The 26856-nt window shown below is 41.5% G+C and overlaps 1 protein-coding gene across 2 annotated transcripts in view; it reads left to right on the top strand.

The window, feature by feature from the left end:
* Positions 1-385: 385 nt before the first annotated feature.
* Positions 386-26856, top strand: part of LOC120932841 (aldo-keto reductase family 1 member C1-like) — a 41914-nt gene continuing 15443 nt past the window's right edge. The window contains exons 1-4 of one of the 2 annotated variants that reach the window (XM_040345619.1): positions 389-540; positions 4776-4943; positions 22728-22844; positions 25517-25597. In XM_040345619.1, the coding sequence (XP_040201553.1) occupies positions 454-540; positions 4776-4943; positions 22728-22844; positions 25517-25597 (453 nt within the window). In that variant the 5' untranslated portion in view covers positions 389-453. Of the gene's footprint in view, positions 541-4775; positions 4944-22727; positions 22845-25516; positions 25598-26856 lie in introns of both variants that reach the window. The other variant, XM_040345620.1, reaches the window with a different exon arrangement.

The following is a 26856-nucleotide window of genomic DNA, read 5'->3' as shown; positions in this document are numbered from 1 at the left end:
ATTTTATTCATTAAAACGTTACATACTGCACTTAGATCTGGCGCATCCTTGTTTTTCTTGTTTATCATGTGTGAATGGAGCCTAAGGGTATTTCATGGCAGTACATAAGTGTTTTTTAACGTTGAGCAACTACAAGAAATAACAAGTCTGATGCTACTAAGCAAACGCAACATTGCCTCATTCACCAGTCAAGCCCTGTAAATGTAAATCATATTGGCATTATTGCCTTATTTCTCCTGATTTGGAAATGAAATGTTCTTTTATAAGGATAATCTGTGTTAGGTAGAAATGGTGTTGGTGTTGGTCTAGGTATTGCACGCCCAGGATTCCTCCGGTTTATATTCTTATGTATATTTGACCTCACCCTGTGTAGTTATACACTCCTCCTCACTTTGTACATTCAGTATTCCTTTGACACACATTGCTCTGTATCAGTGTGACTCAGCTTCAGCCATGGCAGATCATTCTCATCCCACTGTTCTAATGAATGATGGCGGCAAGATTCCAGTTATTGGGTTTGGGACGTACGCTCCAGAATATGTGAGTACAGACAGGAATGTAGAACATTGAAATGTTTAGGGATTATAAGAGTTTATGCAATGTGAGACATGCAAACCTTCTGAGAGATCAGAAGAGGCCCAGGGCAGGCCTTTGCACACTGTGAGGCCCCACATTATTTGGGAAAGGGACTAAAAAAAAAAAGAATTTAGCGTAAAGAACATGTTGTAACAAAAACGTTAACACAGAACATGCTAGAGCAACAATTTATTTGTCCTTAGACAATTCAACCCGATTAGTTTGAGTCAGACAAATCCAAGTATATCGGTGTCAACACACTTGTTTTTATCAGTTGTGAAGTTTTCCATTGTACAACAGTCCTATAAAAAGAAACAGCCTATTACTAAGGATAAAACTAACTAACCTGGGTTCAGTTTAATGGACAGTCACCAATAGGGTTGCCACCTTATCCCTTTACAACCACACACATATTAATTACACAGGTTCTGTGGCTGATTATGGTGGTAATTAAACTCACTTGGTGCCTTATCTGCATTAAAGTGGAAAAATAAATTAGCCCAAAAATCCTAAATAAAATAGAAAAAAAAAGAGAATTTTTTTTTTATACTCACCCGAAATATCTTTTGCTATGCGGAAGTCAGTAATCTGCCTCTTCCGTAGCCGCAGTCTATCTTCTTCTTCTTCATCTTCTTCTAGTGAATGGGGCGCGCTGCTTTCTGGGAACTGTGTGTGTTCCCAGAGAGCAGCCACCCATTCACAAGTTGGCGCAAGACTCGCGCATGTGCAGTAGGAAACGGGCAGTGAAGCCTTAAGGCTTCACTGCCTGTTTTCCTTAGTGTGAATGGCGGCACGGGACTTGCACCGATCGAGGGATCGGCATCGGGGGGGCCATCAGCGCGGGTGAGTAGGCAGACCCGTCGCTACAGGACAGGCAAAACAAACAATTGCTTGGCCTGGGGCCCCCAACTTCCCCTTTCCCAGGCTGTAGCGTGGCTGGGCTCCTCTTCCTTCCACCAGGAGTCCTGTCAGTCTGACCGGGTACCGCGCGTGGTACAGGAGATTCAGTTTCCTGTTCCCAGCCAGACTTACAGGAAGTGCACACCGAGTGCTCACTTCCTTTCAGTCCGGCCGGGAAGACAGGAAACTGAATCTCCTGTACCACGCGGGGTACCCGGCACAGGGGTCAAGAGATGAAAAGGAGTTGGAAAGGGAGATAGTAATGGGGAATTTGTACCATAACCTGTATTAGCTTGTACGAATACACATTTCCAGTATAGGGTCATATTAGAGAGAATAACTTAAAGACATAGTTAAGGAGTACCTCGGGGTTGTATACCATGAATTGAATTATCCATTTAATTGTAAAGTGAGCTATATTCACTTGAATAGATGAATAAAACCCAGGGTTGCCAAGTCACATTGAAGTTATCGCTATTTTCTTTTTTCATTGCCACAATCTCTTCCATTTTATATAAATATTGTACCCTGTCTAGCCAATCCTTGACCGTCGGAACTTTGGTGGTTCTCCAATGTAAAGGGATAAGAGTTTTTGCTGCTGTTAGGAGGTGTCTGGTTAATGATTTCTTATATTTACTTAGCGTTAAATGGTTAATATGTAACAGACATGCCTCAGCGTTCAGGTTTATTTTGGTGCTTGTAATATGTTTTATCCAGTTTGTAATCTGTTCCCAGTAGTCAAGGATTGGCGGGCAGCTCCACCAAATGTGTAAGAAAGAGCCTGTGTCCTTTCCGCATCGCCAGCAGGTATCTGATGCTGCGTGTGACCATTTTACGGTTTTCTGCAGAGTCAAGTACCACTGTGTTAAGATTTTATAGGAGATTTCCTGGTATTTTGTACTAAGTGAGCATTTGTGTGCAAATATACATGCTTTTTCCCATTGGATGTTGCTGAGCCTGTGTCCCAGGGCGGTTTCGCATTTTTTGTGCTTTTTGCATTTTGCAGATTTGCACTACAGAATATGTTCCATAGGAAACCATGGTAAATGGACTGTAGTGCAAATCTGCAAAAAGCACTAAAACTGCATAGGTGTGAATCCAGCCTAAAGGGATGAGGTGGCAACTCTAGTCACCAACTGCTCCCAAATTCTGAATGATTATCTGAACTCCATCAAAGCCAAAGGGAACCAAATCTTTCAAATCAATTCTGTTGACTTTCAAAGCCAAAAGGCAAGGGATTGTCAAACAATGGACTGGCACAAATATAGTAAAAAAAATTATAATTTTTAAATGTAGTTGTATGTTCTTGCTATTACCATAATCTATTACCAAAGAACAACCAAAAATAAAGTCTCCTGCTCATGACAATCGAAGCGATACCATATGTGTATGTTATTTGTACCCGTGGAACAGCCCAGAAACAACAATGCACATTTTGTTTTGTTTTTATTGCACCTAAAACACATTGATATTGAGATTAGCTGACACTGATACAAAATCAAAACTTAACCACTTCAATACAGGGCACTTAAACCCCCTTCTTACCCAGACCAATTTTCAGCTTTCGGTGCTCTCACACTTTGAATGACAATTACTCAGTCATGCAACACTGTACGCAAATGAAATTTGCTTCCTTTTTTTTCACACAAATAGAGCTACTAACAAGTCAGAAAAGTACAAATACCCCCCCAAATGACCCCTTTTTAGAAAGTAGACATTCCAAGGTATTAAGTAAGTAGCATGGCGAGTTTTTTTAAGTTGTAATTTTTTCACACAATTCTTTGAAAAATTAAGATTTTTTTATTTTTTACAAAATTGTCATATTAACTGGTTATTTCTCTCACAGAGCATTTGCATACAACAAATTATACCCCAAAATACATTCTGCTACTCCTCCTGAGTATGGTCATACCACATGTGTGGGACTTTTACACAGCCTGGCCATATACAAAGGCCCAACATTGAAGTAGCACCATCAGGCGATCTACGAGCATAAATTGCACATCTCAGTTCTCAACCACCTATTACACTTTGGAAGGTCCTGGAGCACCAGGACAATGGAATTGCCCACAAAATAACCCCATATTGGAAAACAAACACCCCAACGTATAATCTATGAGGCATAATGAGTCTTTTGAGTGGTTATTTTTTTCCCAGAAGTTTTTTGAAAATGTGAAAAAAAATGAAAACGCATTTTATTTAGACAAAGTTGTCCATTTATATGATATTTCCAACACATAGCAAATACATATCAAGTATGTATTTGTTGTCTGGTCACAGCTGGTAGAAACCCTTCAGTCAGGGTTTTAGATACCAGGGGAAGGTCTGCAGGGCTAAACGCCTCCTGCCTGTCAGTTGGTCTTCGAGGGCAGCTGCCACCCAACACATGGCCTTAGAATATACCGATGCAATCTCCTTTGAAAGGGACTGGGCCCTTCAGAAATCAAATCATAGGCAGGTCCTTGCGCGACATACATTCTGGGTAAATCTAAAGTAGATTGTACAATCAGATTGTAAAGTTAGTGGTGAGAAGAGGTTTCTACAGAGAGTGCACAATCAGACTGAACTTTGAATAGGTGGCTTTATTAACCACTTACGGACCGCCCGCCACTGAAATACGTTGGCTGTTTGAAGAGGAATACCGTTGTTATGGAAGCAGCTAGCTACCATAACGCCGGTATCTTCTTCTTCAGCCGGCGGTTCGCTACAAGATAAAAGTGGTCTCTGCGGCAGATACGCCGCAAGATCACTTTTATCGGTGGCGGGAGAGGCCCTCCCGCCGCTTACCGGAGCTGTCGTAGCGGAGGAGGCGATCGGGTCTTCTCCCTTGCTGTGTATGGAGACGAGTGAAGGGAAGATTGCACCCACCCGTCTCCATCACTGCAGGGTGGAAGCGATGTCAAAATGCCACTTCCGCCCATAGCTCTTAAAGGGACATTTTTATTTTATTTTTTAGAACGACATATTTTTTTTATTGCATTTTAGTCCAAATATGAGATCTGAGGTCTTTTTGACCCCAGCTCTCATATTTAAGAGGACCTGTCATGTTTTTTTCTATTACAAGGCATGTTTTCATAGGTGAGATATTAGTAGGAAAGGTGGTACTAGTTCAACAGAGACAACAGAATCGCCAATGTGAAATGGTGGAATATTTCACACATATATAAGACTGCTATGCAGCCTTTAAATTGGCTATCATTTTAGGCTTAACTCTTACTAATTGTATTTATCCATGAATGGAAATATACTATGTTTTTTTACACTAATTAGCAATTTATATATGGCTTCTTGTGCTCTAGATCCCGGTCTCCCTCTCTGAACAAGCCACCGAAGTTGCCATCGAAGTTGGCTTCCGCCACATTGATGGAGCGCATCTGTATCAGAATGAAAAAGAAGTGGGTCGAGCCATCCAGAAGAAAATTGCAGATGGGACTGTAAAAAGGGAAGATCTCTTCTACACAGGAAAGGTGACTACATACTGTAGTTCTGTGGCTTAGAGGGCTACACTGGGCTTATGGGTCCAATGACTGGTAGATGCAGCATTTACATGTGTTCTTACCATGTTTCTTGTGTTTTTTTTTCTTTAACCACTTAAGCTTTGGAAGATTTTGCCCCTTCATTACCAGGCCATTTTTTGCTATTTAGCACTGTTGCACTTTAAATGGCAATTGTGTAATCGTGTGTATAAAATATATATTTGCTTACCCCTCCCAAAAAAATATATATAAAGGTACTGCTGCTTAACAGCCTAAATCAGGGGTGTCAAACTCAAATTCATCAGGGGCCGCATCAGCAGTATGGTTGCCCTCAAAGGGCCGGTTGTATCTGTAGGACTATGTATCTACTCTAGGGGCACGCTGCAAAAAGAGTGCTGGGTTCAGGAGCACGCCGCATACAGAGTGCAGGGCTCAGGAGTGCGCTGCGTACAGAGTGCAAGGCTCAGGAGTGCGCTGCATATAGAGTGCAAAGTTCAGTAGTGTGCTGCATTTAGAGTGCAGGGTTCAGGAGTATGCTGCGTATAGATTGCAGGGTTCAGGATTGCACTGCGTATAGAGTGCTGGGTTCAGTTTTATTCTCGTTCCCTTCGGAGACTAATGTGCCGCGCATGCACTCAACTCACATAAAGCCGGCCCCACTGAATGGACTGAGGAGGAGAGCGAGCGGGAGAGGTTTATTCTTGTCTCCATGGAGACCGATGGGCCGGGCATGCGCTGACACAAGCCGGCGCTGCTCGCAGGATTGAGGGGGAGGATGTTTACTCTTGGGAGACGTGGCAGTGAGAAAAACTACCAGGTGTCGGCTGTGCGGGCCACTTAGTAGGGCCTGGCGGGCCAGATTCGGCTCTCAGGCCTTGTGTTTGACACCTGTGGCCTAAATACTCAGCTAATGATACATATGGAAAAAATATACAAATTGTGTAAATTCAAAGTCAATGGGGCAGATCCACAAAAGAATTACGCCGGCGTATCTATTGATACGCTGCGTAATTTTACATTTTTTGCGTTGTATCTTTGTTTTGTATCTACAAAACAAGATACGACTGCATCTCGGATCGATCCGACAGGTATACGCCTTAGTACGCCGTCGGATAGAAGATGCATTTTTCTGCCGGCCGATAGGTGGCGTTTCCGTCGAATTTCGTGTCGAGTATGCAAATTAGCTAGTTACGGCGATCCACGAGCGTACATCCGGCGAATAGGGATTTGCATAGAATGACGTCACCGTCGTAAGCATTGGCTTGTTCCGGTTTAATTTCGAGCATGCGCACTGGGATACCCCCACGGACGGCGCATGCGCCGTTCAAAAAAAACTTTGTTTACATCGGGTCACGACGTATTTACATAAAACACGCCCCCATCACATCCATTTGAATTCCGCGCCCTTACGCCGCCAAAGATACACTACGCCGCCGTAATTTACGGCGTTAATTCTTTGAGGATTCGAAAAAAAAAATAAGTTACAGCGGCGTAGTGTATCTTAGATACGCTACGCCCGGCGGATTTATGCGCCGATGTACGTGGATCTGCCCAAATATGTTTCCATAACAAAAGTTATTTGAAACAAATAAGGTGTAGAAATAAAAAAGAACAAAAGGTGCTCCCAAAAGTGCAGAGTGGTTTATGAACACTCTGAGCTAGATTCAGGTACAGTTACGACGGGCGTATCAGTAGATACGCCGTCGTAACTCCGAATTCGCGCCGTCGTATATTTAAGCATATGCTCAAACTGAGATACGCTTAAATGTTGCTAAGATACGAGCGGCGTAAGTCTCCTACGCCGTCGTATCTTAGCTGTCTATTTACGCTGGCCGCTAGGGGCGCTTCCGTAGATTTACCCGTAGAATATGTTAATGACCTAGATACGCTGATTCACGAACGTACTTGCGGCCGCTACGCGGTTTACGTAAGGCTTACGTCCGGCATAACGTTACCCCTGCTATATGAGGCGCAGCCAATGTTAAAGTATAGATGTCGGAACAGCCGTCGAATTTTACGTTGTTTACATAAGTGGTACGTGAATGGGGCTGTGCATAGGTTACGTTCACGTCGAAAGCACTGAGCCGACGTATCTTAGGGAGTATATGCGACGTGACTCTGAGCATGCACGCGCATGCGCGGATCGTTAGTGAAAAAATTTACATGGGGTCACGGCTACTTTGAATACAACACGCCCACTACCTTCCACATTTGAATTAGGCGGGCTTACGCCTGCCTAGTTACACTACGCCGGCGCAACGTACGGCGCCAGACCTTTGTGAATAATGGTCTGGGCACCCTATTTTACGTTGGCGTAGCGCATATGAAATGCGCTACGCCGGCAAAACTATACGCAGAGCTACGTGAATCTAGCTCAATGTTTCAACTGGTGCTCCTATAATCAGCGCCGCTTACCAGAACAGCTGGATCTCAAGTTATAGAGATCATAAACGCTCACACAAATGTCAGTCGACAGGGGTAATCCACTCCTCAAACTCCTCCAAACAATGCTCCTCTCCAGTAAACAGGCTGTTCAGTTAAAGTAATCTCTCAAAGATACAGATCATCCTTCTTTAGGTTGTCTCAGTCAGATATGTGAGATAATGGAAGGAAGAAAAAATTGTAGCACTTACATTCAAAACGTGGTAGAAGATAAATTGAAGTAACACACAGCTGCTGATCTTGCCAGCAGGCTGAAGAGGCATCGACTGGGACCGGAGACTCTTCCCAGACATCACTCACCAAGCACTAAATACTTATTAGACAGGAATGACATTGGAGGGACCATTCAAGGCTCGTCCTATGCACTTTAATCAGGTTTAAAGGATTTTTTATTTCTACAAATTCGAGATCAAGTTGATCTAAAATTCAATGGTCCATTTTATAACTAATAAAATGACTTATATAAATATACACATGCATCCAAATATAATGTTATTAGCACTGGAAGCAAAAATATAAATAAAAAAAATCCCAAGTGGACTGAAAGATTATTGTGGCAGGCGCAACACTATAAAGTGCATTATGCGCTGTGGCATTAGAAGAATTGTGATATCTCTGACTTTTCAGTCCAACAAGACTGTCTATTACTCTGAAATTCCTCTATTGCCGTTCTATGGAAGCAGTAAGGTTTAAAGAGCACACCAAATGCTTAAAATAACTTATTTATTAACTTTTCTTCATAGATAACACTGCTGCTTTGCAGCAGACAGTCCATGTACAAACACATGTTGAATAAAGTATAACAGAAAATGGCGGTTCAAATATTCAATCTTGTCATTCAACATAAAATGGTGGATAATGGATATATTTCTTTCTTCGGTATATATACTCTCTCTCTCTGTAAGTTATCAAAGCATTCTCGGATTTCTCTGAAAGGTATAACTGTGGTTTGCAACTTAGTTTGCAGGGTTGCTTTAGTTCGGTTAACTTTGATGCAGTTAGGGGTAATGAATGACTGTGTGGAACGAATGACTGAATGGATGGATGGATGGACTTAGTTCGATAGCTTATTTCGGTTAGATGACTTTGTTTGATGACTTTGTTTGTTGGAACTGCAAGTGAACACACAACTAGATCAGTATTCAGTTCTGATCACACTATTTTTAATAAGAACATATATATAACTTGTGTAACATACTTATTTAGGCTCTTGCTTCCATAAAACTGAACTCTGTATGTCTGCTCTGCTCTCTGTCTCCATGTGGAATGAATGCAGCACATGTACAGTATTAGGAACCTCCCAGACAGAATGGATGCAAAGGTGGCTGCGATAGGTCAAGACTCTGCTCCATGTGAGATTAGCTGTGATTGGCCAAGGCTACTGATGAGTCACAAAAGCTTAAAGGGGTTGTAAAGGTAAAAAAAAATTCACCTTAATGCATGAACGTGGAAAGCTTTTGCGAGGAGGAGCCGAGACAGCCGCCGAGGGACCCCAGAAGTCACGGATCCGGGTCACTTTGTGCAAAACGAACTGCACAGCGGAGGTAAGTATAGCATGTTTGTTATTTAAAAAAAAAAAATCTGCCTTTAGAGTCCCTTTAACTCTATGCTTTCTGGTATGAAATCTACTGTGTAATTTGAGCTTACCTTCACTGTCATATAAATAAACGATTTTTAAAGGCATATTTTTTCTTTTGCTTCTGTGAACACAACATACAACTATTATATGACATTCAAGCATAAAATCACAGTGAATAACTTTGCTTTTGTCTCTCACATATAAACATGTGCATTACATTTAGGTTCTTAGCAGGTTTAGCTGTATATACATGTAGGTTATAATAGCTACCTAGGACAGGTTCTAGCTGTCCAGCTACAATTATACATATATACTTAAAAAACAAAATCCCCTTTATAATGCCCTGTACACACGATTAGAATTTCCGATGGGATAAAATCCGATGGATTTTTTTGTAGGAATTCTGTTCAAGCTGTCTTGCATACACACTGTCAGACCAAATTCCGACCGTCCAAAATGCGGTGACGTAAAACACTACGACGAGCCGAGAAAAATTAAGTTTAATGCTTCCGAGCATGCGTTGACTTGATTCTGAGCATGTGTGTTTGGGTAATATGTTTTTGGCATAAAATCATCTCCCCCCCCAAACATTTGGCCAATATAGTGTGTTTTTGTGCATTAAGATTCAAAAAAGTATTTTTAAAAAAAATATATATATGTTTTTGGAAAATTGCTGCGCAAATACAGTATTTGCGCAGCAATTTTCCAAAAACATGTCAGAAAGGACATGGTTGGTTTAAGTGGTTAGAAGAGTGGGTGATGTGTGGCATTAGCTTCTAATGTTGGGAATAAAATGCCAGGACAGTTCAAACCCCCCCCCCAAACTACCCCATTTTGGAAAGTAGACACCGCAAGTTATTTGCTGGGAGGCATGTTGAGTCTTCAGGCTTTCTAAGGGCGTAAATTGTTAATTTCACTCCTCACCACCTATAACAGTTTCAGGGGCCATGAAATGCAAAAATAGCACAAAACCACCCCAAATGATCCCTTTTCGGAAAGTAGACACCCCAAAGTATTTGCTAAGAGGCACGGTGAGTATTTTGCAGCTCTCATTTGTTTTGGAAAATTAAGAAAGAAAAGGATTTTTTTTATTCTTTTTTAAATTTTCAAATCTTTGTGACAAAAAGTGAGATCTGCAAAATACTCTCTCTGCCAAATAGCTTGGGGTATCTACTTTTTGAAAAGGGGACTAAGATAGGTAGTGAGAAGTGAAATAAACAATTTACGCCCTTAGAAATCCTGAAGGCGGTGATTGGTTTTCGGGTTCCTGTACGCAGCTAGGCTCCCAAGTCCCACACATGTGGTATCCCCATACTCAAGAGAAGCAGAAGAATGTAATTTTGGGGGGGTAATTCCACATATGCCAATGGCATGTGTGAGCAATTTATAATTTCAGCGACAACTTTGTGTAAAAAAATATATATAAATATTTTGTAAATTTTCAATCACTTGTGACAAAGAAATTAAATATTCAATGGGCTCCACATGCCTCTCAGCAAATTCCTTGGGGTGTCCACTTTCTCAAAAGAGGTAATTTGGAAGGCTTTTGTACTGCCCTGCCATTTTAGCACCTCAAGAAATGAGACAGGCAGTTATAAGCTAAAAGCTGCGTAAATCTCAGAAAATGTACCGTAGTTTGTAGACGCTATAACTTTTGCACAAACCATTAAATATACACTTATTGAAAAAATTGCCAAGACATGCAGCTGAATACATTTTGGCCTAAGTGTATGACTAAAATTGAGTTTATTGTATTTTTTTTATAACAAAAATTAGAAAATATAATTTTTTTCAAAATATTCTGTCTTTTTTCGTTTATATCGCAAAAAATAAAAATTTTATCCCAGAGGTGATAAAATACCACCAAAAGAAAGCTCTATTTGTGTGGAAAACAGGACGCAAATTTTGTTTGTGTACAGCATCGCATGACCGCACAATTACAAGTTAAACCAGCGCAGTGCCAAATTGCAAAAAGTGCTCTGGTCATGAAGGGGTAAAACATTCCGAGGTTGTACTGGTTAAAAAAATATATATTTCTTCATAAATTTAGACCAAAATGTTTTCTGCTACGTCATTGGTAAAAAAAAAAACCAATAAGCGTATATTGATTTGTTTGCGTGAAAGTTATAGCGTCTACAAACTATTGTATATATACTGGAATTTTCATTTATTTTTCTTTTATACTAGTAATGGCAGTGGTCAGCATCTTATAATTTGACTGCAGTAGTGCAGTGGGAAATCTGACACTAAATGACGCTGGGAGGAAACTGACTGACTGCCACTGACATCTCCAGTGACACCACTTATTCAGTGATCAGAGCTAATAATATACACTGTCCCTGTACTAAAGACACTGGCTGGGAGGGGGTTAACATCTAGGGTGATCAAAGGGTTAACTCTGTGCCTAACAAGTGTTATTTGTGCTGGTTTTACTCTGCTTTGCAGGGAGAGAGAAAAAAAACGGCACATAGCTGCTGTCTGTAGAGAGCCATGTGTTGTTTGCACATCGCTCTCTTCTGTCATTGGCTCAGCCGATGAGTAGGTTCCAGCCATGTAGATTTTGTGGAAACAATGATGAATGGTCTGATGAATCTTGTACAAAACTTGTTTATTCCCAGCCAGCAGTAAACATGTTTACTCACACATACAGGTCCTCACACATACATATTCTATATATTTCCCCTTATATGCATATATAAATTAAGTGTGTGTGTATATATATATATATATATATATATATATATATATATATATATATATATATATATATATATATATAAATAATCACATAAATGAAGTGAATATATATATCACATCAAACATAATACTGTATAGAGCCAACAAGGAGTACAGCATAGCAAGGAACAATAACAAAGTACAATATAAAACTGTAGTACATTTTATATTATACTCACTGTTTACTCACACCACTATTTAGCAGCCACTATGGATATATTTAAATATATGGAAACCCGCACAGTAGACTTGAAAGACGTTTTCACCACCAAACCAGTTTCTGAGACAGGTGATCTTGATACCACATTCAGAAAGTTTGGTCACCTAATGGAAAAGAAGGTGAGCATATGGTGGGATTTAACCACTCATGAGAAATATATTAACCTCCTTGGCGGTATGATTCTGTCTGGAATTACGTACCAAAAGCAGTACAATTATTTTGCAAGGAAATTTAGCGTTTTATACTGTAGGCCTGCAATTCTTAGGAATAACTCATTTAAATCTGACCAAACAAGAGTCTAGTAGGCATCCCGAGTGTGATTTTTTTTTAAAAACAAAATTATAAATTATAATATAATAAATAATTATAAATAATTATAACAAATAAAAATGTAATTATAATAAAAATCATTCAATAATGTAATCAACTCAAAATCACTGAAATTTGCTCAATTGCAGAATTGTCACTGTCATTACTTTTATTTTTTTATGACGAATTTCCCCACAAATCGCTATCGCACAATTCTGCAAGTGATTATAATTTATTATCGCTGTTTTCCAGCGGCTCTAAAACCATTTTTGACATAAAGGGACACTTTTGGTTGCTATGGACAATCTACAGTTTGCAGGCAGAAAGAACAGTTTTTATTATATAAAAGAACATGTAGGGCACTGGGCAGACCACAAGGGACAAGGGGGATGTGTATTTTGTACATACAGTACTGTAATCTATAAGATTACAGTATACTGTATGTAATGTGTTTGTTTACTTTTTTGAATTTGGCGCCGTTCTCCGCCCCTGTGCGTCGTAACGTCACAGGAAACGGAGATCGGCAGCACACGGGGACACTGTGAATCGAGCGAGGACCCAGCGGGGATGCATCGCAGGATCCAGGGACAAGGTAAGTAACTTTGTCTGTGAATGCTGCGAGAAGGTAAGCCGCGCCGCTGCACGCTCTGCACATCTACCCCGAGCGTGACTCTGGGATACCGATCCTAGCATGGAAAAACCATGGTTAGGTATTGTTCCACGGAGGCTTAGATGGGATATTCCCATCAATGATGGTCTTTTAGATAAAGACTCCATTGAGGAATGGTATCAGTTCTTCAATGAAAAAGGGCTAGAAGTATTGCAATTTTTAATCAAACGAAAACAAAGAAAAATTGCTAGTATAAATAAACAGATTGCTGAATGCAAAGTTTTTTTAGAGGGTCAAAAAGACACTCCTTCCTTTACAACACTCACTGCCCAACTGAACAAAGTATTGGAGCAAAAAGACCTTGAGATTAAACAACGGAAAAAGAGAAAATACCTCAGGGACACACATGATTATCAACAACATCAAACCTTCAAATGGCAAATCAATCTGAAGCATGGGAATGGGGGATCAGTATCATCTTCCCCAAATAGAGAGGTACGAATTGTATCCCCTGTGAGAGAGATGAGATACAGATCACCAGAACCCACTAGCAATAATGGGGGTGACTATGGAAGATCTTATAGGGATTATCCAAATGGGCAAGGTCGACCAACGAGAGACGATCATAATGAACCCAGAACCCCAAAACCGTGGTGGGTGAATAAAAATCAAAAACCCAGGTCTAAGTCACCAAAAAAATTTTTTGGGGAAAAATAAGAACAATCAAAAATCTCAAAAACCCCCACAGAATCGATCTGATCAACAAGGGGCACATCAATATGGATATCAACAGGATTACACATATTACAATCAGGATCGCAGGGATCCGAGAGATGTGTATCCTTATCAACATCCAAGAGCCCCACCACAACAACCCCAGTATGGTGGTCCAGCTCCTAGGGACTACCAATATTATGATAATAGAAGAAGTCCGATCCCAACGCACAACAAATATGAACCACTGGGCAATTACAGAGAGGAAACAGATTCTCGTTCTTTTTTAGAGTATCGCAGGAGCGACAGGACACCTCCACGATACGACCAAATGACACACACACGAAGCCCAAACGACAGAGAGGATGCAGAGGTGGACACAAGATCCAAAAGAAGAAAGGTCCAATAGGGGAAGGCACTTACAACAATAGTGGGGTAGAATTAACACGGACGGAGCTACTTACTTTGGACAAGGGACTCAAATTTGCCCCTAAACGAAATCTCAGCAAATTTGACGTCTATGTAGACATACAAAAATATACGAGAAAGTTGAACATTAAAAAATATATGTTGAACCAACCCGTAAAAAGGGAAGAGGATCGAACTAATTGACTAGGGAGAGTTCAACACAGCCAGCTGAGGAACAAATCTCTCTTTAATCCGCAATTAACAAAATGGTACTACGGGATTCGGAAAAATTGAAAATAAAACAAATCCCGGATGCCAAGGCTATTCACAAAGGAATCAAAGAAGTAGAAGACAACAAAACTGTCATCATTACTCCTGCTGATAAAGGCGGAGCCATAGCGGTATTATCCAAGAATTACTACATTGAGGAATTGGAGAACCAACTGAAGGATACAAATACCTACATTAAACTCAGAAAAAATCCCACTGGTGAATATAAGGAAGAATTGATTGAGCTGGTCCAAAAAGAAGGAACAAAGGAGTACTACATAAAAGGGAAGAAAAGTTTTATAATTTATACAGTCCCAAAAATCCACAAGGACCCCCTCAGACCACCAGGAAGACCGATAATTAATGGAATTCAGGCCATTAATTCCAGATTGGGGGAATATGTAGATAAATTCATTCAGCCACTGGTCCCGCAAACACGGGCATACCTGAGGGACACTAAGCACCTAATCCAGGTTCTGGATACAGTGAAGATTGACACATCAGGAGGCTATTTGCTAGCCACAGCCGATGTGGCTTCACTATACACGAATATCAATCACGCAGAAGCTATTCAGGCCTCCAAGTGGGCTTTGAATACATTTGGTTTGCTCGTATCCAAACAAAATCGGTTTGTGCTAAGATGCCTGGCCTTTGGACTTCAACACAACTATTTCTGGCATAACCAGGAATACTACAGGCAGTTTAATGGAATAGGCATGGGGGCCAAGTACGCACCAAGTGTGGCTAATGTCTTTATGTCAGAGTGGGAGGAATCAGCTATATATGCCGACACACCTGACCAACAAGTTCTATATAGAAGATTTATTGACGACTGTATATTGATCTAGAGGGGTGATGATAGATCACTGATCCAGTTCTTTGAGAAATCAAATGAGAACCAGAGGAATATCAAACTCACATATACCATCAGTGAGAAAATGATTCAGTTCCTGGATTTGGAAATCACACTGGAGGCACAACAATTAACCACTAAAACCTTTTTCAAACCAGTGGAGAGAAACAGTTACATACCGGTGGACAGCTGCCATTTTGACCCCTGGCTAATTAATATTCCCAAAGGGCAAATGGTGAGAATCCGTAGAAATTGTACCGACCCACAAACATTCCTTGAGCAGTCTAATATGATTGGCACTAAGTTTGTGAATAAAGGCTATGACACTAAATTTATACAAGCACAAATACAAAATGTACTAGAAATGCCGAGAGATCTACTTATACAGGACAAGGTAAAAAGTAAGGGTCCAGACAATCAAGTACCTATTATCCTCAACTTCAATGTTCAACATAAGCAATTGGAAACTATTTTTAAGAAGCATTGGCCTATATTACAGACTGACAAACAGCTTCAAGGCATATTACCAAGTATGCCAAGAATAGTCTACAGACGAGCACCCACTTTAAGGGACCTGGTGGCAAAGAATGTACCAGATCCTCCAACTTTAACTTTAACTTAACTTTAACGTTAACTTTTTACCAGGGAAAAGGTTTTTTTCCGTGCAGGCGATGTCTAGCTTGCAGGAAAACAAACTTTGGCGGTCAAAAATGTTCAAAATTTGTCTCCAATGTAACACATAAGGAATATGAAATCAAAGACCTAATTACCTGTAGAACCAAAAGAGTAGTGTATGCCCTTCAGTGTTCATGTTCCCTCCAATATATTGGACGTACGAAGAGACCGATGTGGAAACGTCTCAGGGGACATGTACAAAATATTGAAAAAGGCTTCCCAAAACATAATGTATCACAACATTTCGCTCTATGTCACCAAAAGAACCCCAAATAATTAAAGTTCTGGGCTATTGCCAAATATACACCTCACTGGAGGGGTAGTCATAAGGTGTGGGACTTGAGTAAAAACGAATCGACATGGATACACGAAATGAGATCTTTATTGCCTAACGGCTTGAACATTGAATTTGTTTTTAATTGCTTCATCTCAGACTATTAATCATGGGTTTGTTTTCTCAGTTTTAATCAATCAATTTATTAGTATATATTTTTTAGTATATATCAAATTTTTAGTATTGATATTGTAATTAATATTTATATTTTCAGTATTGATTATGGATTTTTAATTTAATAATTTCTAACTAATTTTTAATCACCTAGATATCGTAATATTGTAATTAGTTGCTATCTATAGGATGCAGGTCACAATAAGCCATTTATATATTATGAAGAATTTCTTTGGTTCTAGTAGTGGCTTGTCCTGTCATATGAACTTTGGCCACTTGGGGCTGCTATGCATTTGCATATCCTCATAAGTGTCCGGTTTATAATATGTTCTTATACGATTGTTTTTAAGTTTTATCGATTTTTATCGTATTAAAAGTTAATGCTTAATGTGGTTTTTGTATATGCCATTTACAAACATTCTTAATAGCCAGCAAAGATGTAAGGTGTTCAACTCCTTGTGCTGCATTCCGCGTTGGTCTGGTCGTCTCACTGGCTATAAATAACGTCAGCTGAGATCTGACCTGCAGTTACCCATGACTAAGTCATGTGTCCAGTGACGTAACGCGTGGGGGAGGAGCTACGAACAGGAATGACGGATTGCACATCCGAATGAGGAGAATATCCATCCTGAGCGGCTTGTTGTTGCCTGTTGTGTCCGGGGGATTCTTGAGTGTGCCCATATCATAAGCCTGTCATATATTTGTTAATGGTGGTTACTATATTGGGCAATAAGGTCTTTCTGCTTGCTTTGCATGAGCTGTGTCAGCGTGGATGATCTTACACCTGCCAGTGAGACAGTTAACTTAGAACAGGGAGGCGCATCCCACTCAAGTCATTACAATCAGCATTTTTCTACACAGGGAGTGTAGTGGTTTGCACTTACCTAGTCACTATTGGGACTATTGTTTTTTATGGTTTTGTTTCACTCTCACTGCATTACCATTGTACTGTTGTTTAAGTTTCACGATAATAGAGTTAATTTTCTGTGCATTAATTATTCATATAACAATATAAAACAAAATACTGGGTAAGAGTCAGTGTGTGATAAAGTTTTGGAACTTTGGATTAGGTTTACACACTCTTCCAGATCGAGTAAGAACTTGTGGGGCTTGGGAACCTGAAACCGCTTGCCTGTTGCCGTCATAATTTTGTTGTGGTTGTGTGTTCCATCCATGGGCAGTGGCGGTACAGTATGATTCAGGTACCTGTAGGAGGTGACAGCAGCTTCTTACATAGGTTCTACCATCAGAATGGACAACATAGCTGTTTGGTTGGCAGGCCTTTCCGTGAACCGTGCCCAGTTTGTCAAACCCACGGGTTGTCTCCATCCAGGGCCGGCCCTACCATGGGACCCGATGGTACCATTGTACCAGGCAGTACTTTCAGGGGGGCAGCAAATTGCCGCCCGCACGCCATCCCATTCCGCCAGCTCCGTTCTCCACTCCACTGTGGGGCTAATTGCCGCCAGACTGCTCCTCCCGTTCCGTTCCGCTCTGCACTCCACTGTGGGGTTAATTGCATGAATAGAGCCATAACAGGTCCTTTTTATATTCCTATACATGTAAACAACCATAACAGGTCCTCTTTATACTCCTATATACATGGATAGAGCCATGATAGGTCCACTTTAGTTATTATGATATAAAATAATGGATGTGGGGGCATTTTAGTGGGTGCAATTTTTTTTGGGGGGGGGGCAGCATTTCATTCTTGATACCAGGCAGCACAATGTCTTGGGCCGGCACTGTCTCCATCCTTACCACCTACTCAGGCTCCAGAGGCTTATCCTTTCTTTGTGCCTGAGGGTAAATAAAGCAGCCTGAATGTCAATCTCAACTTTTGGTAGGAGCTGGGATGGGACCATGGGAATCAGAGTCCTGGTTCGTTGTGATAGTAAACGTTGTTCCTGGAGAAGGCATGCCATCCCTAGGTGTGTTGCGGAGGTTGAGTAGGGCTACATAAATGTCAGAACCATCACGTGCACATTTCTCTAGGAGATGCTGATCTTACATTATGCTCTGCAAGACCATCGGATCTAGGGTAATTGGGACTGCTAGTGACGTGCCAAAAATCCCATTGGTGAGCAAAGTTCTTGAATTCTCTACTTGAAAATTATGTTGCATTGTCAGTCATCAATTTATACGGAACTCCATGTGTGGAGAATATCCACTTTAATGTCCTGGTCACTTTGTTACTGGAAGTGTTTGGGAGGGCATCAAATTCCCACCAGCCAGAGTACGAACCTACCAAGACCAGGTGATCCTTGTTTGTCAGCTGCTGTGATGGACCATGGTCTGTCAGGTATTTGGTGAAGAGTTAAAGGTTCTCCCATCCAGTGCTGTCAAAGAGCATTGCATGGGGCACATCTGGAAACTTCTCTTTCAATATCAGCATGTATATAGTGGGCCAAAACATGGTTTGCAGTGCCCTTCACTTAGTGGAACAAAAGCCATGATGACCCCTCACTGTGCCCATGAATGCTGCCTCATCAAATGCAGCCTACCAGTGTCCCCAAATGCAGCCTACCTGTGTCTGGATCACACAGAGCAGCGATCTCCCGCTGTGTCACAGAGATAGGATTTGAATATCACGGGCGCCCACTGTAACAAAGTCCTAATCTCCTAGACCGGCTTCTATGATACATCTCATACTGATTCAATCTCCCGTCATTGGATTAGTGTTATCGGCTCACAGTGCCTGGGCTCAGTGCACCAGTCCAGGATTGGCCCTGGACGCCGCTGCAGCCACAGCTGAAAGCAGCCCAAGGAAAGGCGGCCTACCGGGAAATTTCCCCCTATCTTGGTAGGCCAGTCCGGCCCTGGTCATCACCCACCAAATCTATATGGACCTTAAAGTGTTTATACCCCTCTAAGGCCCCGTACACACGGTCGGACAAAACCGATGAGAATGGTCCGACTGAGCCTTTTTCATCGGTTCACCGCTGAAGTGGCCTGATGGTCTGATGTGTGTACACACCATCAGTTCAAAATCCGATCGGGTCAGAACGCGGTGACGTAAAACACACGACGTGCTGAAAAAATGAAGTTCAATGCTTCCAAGCATGCGTCGACTTGATTCTGAGCATGCGCGGGTTTTGAACCGATGCTTTTCTGCACTAACCATCGGTTTGGTCCGATGGGGCAGCGGTCCATCGGTTCGGTTTTGAAGCATGTTTTAAAATTTTGGACCGAAGGAAAACAGACCGATAGCCTATACACACGGTCGGTTTGGTCCGATGAAAATTAACTTTGGTTCATTCTTATCGGACCAAACCGACCGTGTGTACGGGGCCTAAGAGGTTCATATGTTGGTCCATATTGCAAACTGTAAACATCACAAGTGGCTCTCCCTGTATGAGTGATATTTAGCATTTTTCATATGTACAATTTTGTACGAGATGGCATGTTTTATATTTAATACAAAAGTTTGAACAAGGAAAAATGGTAGACGCTTTAGCCCAGTTTTATGGGGATGTTACAAAACCTTTGCTAACATTACTTAATTTCACCTTCCAACCTCCCTGAGGTGATGAATTAGGTGGCCCCTTGTTTACTGGCAAACTCTAGCTGTCAAGATGTTTTTTGGATTCAAAGTCACAAACACATGTGGTTGGATTAAGTGGTTTATTCCTCAAGGGGCAATTCAAAATTTTAGATTTTACTGTTTGTAATAACAGAGTACATCTAAAGCCAATTTATTATTACTAGGTCAGATATTTGGACTGAGACAGGAGAGTCTGGTCCAATTTGGCTCCCTCCAGCTGTGGCGGCGGCTTCAGGGCCACACTGGGACAGAGGCCTATTGGGCTAAACCTGGAGGAGTTCTACTTCCTCGATTGGCCCAGATCTACCATACATTTGCCAGAGTTCACCAGCCGTATTTTCTGGTTACTCAGCAAATGTTTAGCAGTAATATTATTTTTTCAACAGGATTTATATAGCACCAACAGTTTTCACACTGCAAAAAGGAGACAGTATAGTTACAATACAATTCAGAACAAGAAGATTATAATGTCCCTGCTCATGAGAGCTTACAATCTAAAAGAAAGGAGCAAGTTATACATAACGTAATATCTGCATGGGGTCCACATGTTCCGGAATAAAAATTTCTTGTTTTAGGTGGGGGCATGGTAGGCTTGCATGAAGAGATGATTTTTCAGGGATCACCCAAAGGTAGACGGAGTAGGCGACAGCCGGACAAATTAGGGTAGGGAGTTCAAGAGCATTTAGTTCTGGGAAATGCACTGAGTCAATGTCCATCCCTTTGCCTAATTAATCCTCCCCCCCCCCCCCATTGACGGTCATTCGAGATATGCACATACTTTTGGAATATGCCAGTATGTTCTAACACTTTGGGCCAGATCCACGTACCTTGGCGCATCTATACGTCCGCGTAGCGTATCTCAGGTACACTACGCCACCGTAACTTACAGCGTATTTTCCGTATCCAGAAAGAATTTGCGCCGTAAGTTACGGCGGCGTAGTGTAACTGTGTCGGCGTAAGGGCGCGCAATTCAAATGGATGAGATGGGGACGTGTTTAATGGTAATTCCTATTGGCCCCACTTAATCAACGTTTTCTTTTTAACGGCGCATGCGCCGTCCGTGGGGGTATCCCAGTGCGCATGCTCGAAATTAACCCGCAACAAGCCAATGCTTTCAACGTGAACGTCATTCTACGCAAAGCCCTATTTGCGAACGTTTTACGCAAATTACGTAAACGACGGAAAATTTGACGCTGGCCTGACGTCCATACTCAACATTGGCTACGCCTCTTAAAGCAGGGGTAACTTTACGCCGGAAAAAGCTTTACGGAAACGACGTAAAAAAATGCGCCGAGTAACTTGTATAGCGCTACAAATGTGAACTAAATCGCCTCAAGGCGCTTGTGTTCAGTGCCGTCCTTATCCTTCAGAAGAGGTGGGTCTTAAGTTTTTTCCTCAAAGCCCGATGGTTTTCTTCTATATGGATGTTTGTGGGTAGAGCGGTCCATAGCCTTGGTCCTTGGACTGCAAATCTTTGTTCTCCTTTCGACTTGCAGCGGGACTTAGGGATGTGGAGAAGGTTTTGGTTAGTTGATCGGAGGGCGTGACCAGGGTTGTTATGTTTAATTTTCTCGCTTAGGTATTGAGAAGCGTTTTTTTCCCCGTTACCAGTCTGGCTGCTGTGTTCTGGACGACTTGTAGCCAATTTGGGTAGTCCTATGTAGAGGGAGTTTGCGTAGTCGAGTCGTGAATTAATGATTGTTCCAACTACTATTGCTGTGTCCTCTTCCGGGATGAACGGGATGAGTCTAGGTAGCAGGCAGAGAAGGTGGTGAGATCCGCTGACTACAGATCCTATTTGTGCATCCATAGTCATGTCCGAGTCAAAGATGACTCCCAGGCTTTTGATTTTATTGCTTGTCATATGAAGCTTTAATAAAAGGAGTTTTGGAAGTGCAGCCGTCCGGAATTATTTCTTCATGTTACACAGCATGCAAGCTGGGCTAGCACCTGACTAGTGTGTGTGGTTTAACCAGAGACTCACTCACCTGGAGCAGCTTTTCTTACTTCATGAATCTAATAGCAGATGAAAGGGGCAGCAGACAGAAATGATACTTAGTGCTCTGGATTGAGACAAATGCACATTATAGAGGGATATGCTTTGTTCATATTTCATGTTTGAGGTTTACAACCACTCCAAAGCTGAACTCTAGGCAGATATAAAATACATTAATTAATGCAGCTCCTAAATAGTGAATATATCCCTAAATGTACAGTATTTCAAGTGAGTAAGTGTGTTTGTGTCTGAATTTGACCTAGTATCAGCCTTTTGCAGTCCATGTACAGCAGGGCTGGAGTGTGAGCAGGGGTGGACTGACAACTCATGGGGCCCCCATGCAATAGAAGATTATGGGGCCCCAGGCTTACAGATGGCCACCAAGCCAGGAGGCAGTACAGAGGCGGGGCAGCTAAAATCTCGGGATTTTCACATCAAAACATGTCGGTTTTGGACATATCAGGGACAGATGTAAAAAAAACACAGATTTTTACATACTGTCCCTGGTTTTACTGAGCCTGACAACCCTGATGGGGCCCTTTAGTGGCATGGGGCCCTCAGGCAGTGCCCGAGTGCCTCAATGGTCAGTCCGCCCCTGAGTGTGAGAGGAAGCAGCAGCACAAGGAGACTATCTGTTTACAAGGTCATCATGCTGATAGAGGAGAGAGCAGATTGGCAAAGAGATTAACTCATCACTGTGCTGCTTCTCCTTTCACTGTCCAGTCACAGACTGGTAGCAGATCCATGGCAGCCTGGACTCAGCGGAAGGTAGGGGGGTGAATGATGCCAGGCATCAGACTGAGAACGCTTAGCGGCAGAATAACTGTGAGGGACAGCTCTAAATTTTGGGTGAATATTGCAAAACAGGTTTTGTGGTTTTATTTATTTTTTTGGGCTATTTATTTCAATCTTGTTAGTTTTAATTTGAAACCTGTTGAACATTTTTGGTGCACTCTGCTTCTATTTTTCAGTTGTGGTCGACATTTCACTCACCAGAGCTGGTAGAACCTAATGTGAGGCAATCCCTGGAGACTCTCCAACTGGATTATATGGATCTCTTCCTCATCCACTGGCCATTTTCACTTAAGGTACTGTAAGTGTCTGCATTTTTCTTATAACTACATGTTGTTCTTTTATGTCTATAGTTCTAGCTGTATCTACCTGTGTTTTGTATCAGGCCCAGCTTTACTGTGGCGACTGTTATCACTACACCTTACACTTAAGTGTTGGTCATCCTACTCATTCCAGCTGGATCAGTTGTCTTAAGCAGGCTGTGACTTACATATTTTTAATGTGTCCCTCAAAATTAGAGCAGGATGGGTCAGGTACTTGTAAAATAAATATCGTAACAATGCGTTAGAGAACAGAGAAATATGGCATTTCTATGCCTTGAAGGTCCACATAAAACATTTTCCCATATTCTACAGTGCATTAAAAAAGTATTCATACCCCTTGAAATTTTCTACATTTTGTCATGTTACAACCAAAAACGTAAATGTATTGTAAATACATTTTATTGGGATTTTATGTGATAGACCAACACAAGTGGCACATAACTGTGAAGTGTTAGGAAAATGATAAATGGTTTTCAATTTTTTTTTACAAATAAATATCTGAAAAGTATGGTGTGCATTTGTATTTAGCCACTACTTTGTATTCAGTCAATACTTTTTAATTGGAGCTGCAAGTCTTTTTGGATATGTCTCTACCAGCTTTGCACATCTAGAGAGTGACATTTTTGCAAAATAGCTCAAGCTCTGTCAGATTGGATGGAGAGCGTCCAAACTTCTCCTCGACTTTATCCCTGACCTGTGTAGTGTGTTAATTGGCCTTCATAATGCGGTTTGTTCACTAAGGTTCTCTAACAAATCTCTGAGGGCTTAACAGAACAGCTGTATTTATACTGAGATTAAACGGATGGACTCTATTTACTAATTAGGTGACTTCTGAAGGCAATTGGGTCCACTAGATTTTAGTTATGGGTATTCCACATTACCAAATTACTAGCTCAACTTACCGACCAGCCTGTGTGTCTAGTGCGCCCCTGTGTTTTTAAGGAGGTGTGGGCTCCCTCCAGGCTCACCTGCCCTCTGCCTATCCATTATAATGCATCCGCTTCTACTGTGGAGGCTCTCAAAATTTTGAGTTAGGACTGCAGATAATACTGGGGTGCCATGACGTGGCTCTGCAGCTTATGCATTTCCTTGCAAATGTGTGCAAACGAAACCCCTGTTTTTAACGCACACTGTTAGACATCATAATTTGGTTGGTAAGAGCTGGGGATTTTCTTTTGTTTTGTTTGATATGTACATATACAGTCTGGAGTGCTGCTTTAACTCTGCAAAGCATTTTAAGAGAAAGGTGGGATTCCAAATAAACATACATACTCACCTAGGTAAATGGGTGCAGAAATCAATCTGATGCTCCAGCTGTCCCCTGCTGGCTCCACACTGAGAACTGAGCGATCAAAGACAGCTGTCGGCTGAATCTGGGTCTCAGGAGTGCAGAACTATAGACACTACTGTGACACACAGTAGAAGTTTGACCATACTTCCCCTTTAACCCTTCAGCACCTGTACCTCCTGGCCCTTTAAAAGGCGAAGGCGGGCATTTCAGTCATATGACCGTCGTGATTTGCTGTAACAGCGGTCACATGATTGGTAAGCTCCTGATCACAAGTAGCGATCAGAAACTTTCTGTTACCCCCTGCGCGCTCCCTCACAGCATTGTTTACATTTTGTTTACGCATATATGCGGCCTCTTGATGTTAAGGCCCGCCCACAGAGAGGCCGGTGTGAAGAGGTTAAAAGCAGCCTGTAGAACATGTAAAAAAGTGACAAGTGCTCCATCTGCTGGCAGTAAATGAGAATGCAAAAATAATAATAAACTCTTATTTCATATTTACAGGACAAAACCAAACCAAAATAAATCATATATGCTAAATTATTACACATTCCTTTTAAACCTACAATTACTCTAATTATTGATCTGTATTTCACGTTCCCAAATTAGAACTGAAGGGTATCAGTAGGACTTCAAGACAGCTGCTAGACGTTTTCTGAATGATTTCTAAATGCACCCTGAACACGCTGCCCTTTAGAATAGCACTTGCAAGAGAAAATAAGGACTGTGTGTACCTAAAGTGAAATCTGAGTTTTGTTTTCTCAGGGAAAAGCAGCAGTTTGACTTTTAAAGCAGAATGACACAGCGGTGGTGGTCCATATACCAGCACTATAGGCAGCCAGGTGAGGGAGCCAGAAGCGGACTCTGCATCAAACAGAATGGAAAAAGCACAGCGCCTCTAAGTGCAGTATTACAACTCGCAGTCGAGTATCGGATGTTACCATATCAGTCGCCAGGGGGACCCCATGATTACATTGTGCCTTATTTCTATTCCCTTGTGAGTAGATCATCTGTATGTTAATACTTATTAAATGGTTTTATTACTGCACTTAGAGGGGCTGTGCTTTTTTTCCCTTCTATCTCAAGAACAACAGGTAATAGTCTTCATAGACTTAGTAAAGCATTCAGTGATTTCAACAACTCTTTTTATCATCTTTTACACTCTTCCTAAACTTTTCATAGTATTGGCAGCTGAAGGACAGCTCTAGATATTAAATAGAAATAAGCCCTTTGGCTCAGTGGACTTGCTGGAAACTTGCCATTTGGAGTAAAAGTTGGGGTTGTGGTCCAATAGCTGACACTCGCTGAGCGAGTCTTGGAAATGTGCAAGATTTGACAATCTGTTCTCGTTTTATAGCCCGGAGGAGATCTGATCCCCATGGATGAAAATGGAAAAGCTCAGCTCGATACCACAACAGACCTGTGTGCTATATGGGAGGTAGGAGATGGCATTTGATTGGCTCAGCTAGAGCAATGGTAATTGGTAACAGATAATGGCAGATTGGATGTGTTCAAAATAAAATGCTGTTTTTAGTTCATGCAGTCATACAGGCTAAAATATGTACTGTATATCTGTATTTTTTAAACCTCAAATGAAGCCAAACAATTAAAGGAGTTGTAAAGGAAAACATTTTTTTGCCTAAAATTAATGTCTGCAAGGTAGACAGACAGAATAGTGTAATGATTCTGTTAAAAAATGAGTAAATACCTATTAAATTCCTTCATCTATATCACCTCCGGCATTCTAGTTTCTGTTCTCTCATTCACTTCCTGGTTTGTTCGTTCATGTAAGAACTACATTTTCCCGTATGCATTGCGGCACACCCAGTAATTCACACCTCCTTGAAGTCTCTAACACGTAGAGCGCGTCCTGCCGCACAGATGTAGTTCCCAGGAGGGGGCGAGCATGTCACTGACCACCGCAGTAAAGCCTCCCTTCCCGATGGTCAGTAAAATCAGACAAGCAGAAAGTGAACAGAACAGAGAAGAAATAGAGCAACTTCTGAGAAAAAACGAACAATGAGGAAGTGAAAAGAGAAATGTCTGCAGGTAAAGGATGCTTATTATGAAAAAAAATGTTTTCCTTTACAACCCCTTTAAATCAAGAAATCATCAGGCCCCTTGCACGTGGGACCATCTAAGTGCAATGCACCTCTGCTTTCTGTGCATTTATCCCTGTTCCGTGTGTATGGTAGCCTGTCTGACAGAACCTGGCCGAACGTCCGGTTTCTGTCGAAGGGGCTTGAAAAACATCTGTAGATCGGCATCTGATCAGCGCTCTCAGCCAATGGCTGCGAGTACTAAACGGTGTTTTCTGGCGAGGGGGCCATCCCCCTTTCGGAACACAATAGCACTTGGAAAAGAAGGGAGGGCGCCTTGACCTTGTTCATTACCAAAACTATTTTAATAAAAGTAAAACAGCAATGGTTATACTCGCATAGAAACGTGGTATAAAGGCATATCAAGGTAACAGCAATAGCAAACAGTATCTCTTCGGTCTAGAGTTTTTTTTGTCTCTCTAGTAAAAAGCATGCAACATTGTAACTTTATAGCAAAGGCTAAGATCTCTTTCACACTGAGGCACTTTTCAGGCGTTATAGTGCTGCAAGCAGCATCTTCGGTACAGTGCAGGATGTATACACCACTCCTGCACTGCCCCTGCCCATTGAAATGAATAAGCACCGCTTCCAAAGCACC

Source organism: Rana temporaria, chromosome 3 (genome assembly GCF_905171775.1).
Source record: "Rana temporaria chromosome 3, aRanTem1.1, whole genome shotgun sequence".
Classification (NCBI taxonomy): domain Eukaryota; kingdom Metazoa; phylum Chordata; class Amphibia; order Anura; family Ranidae; genus Rana; species Rana temporaria.
This window is presented reverse-complemented; position numbering and strand designations above follow the sequence as displayed.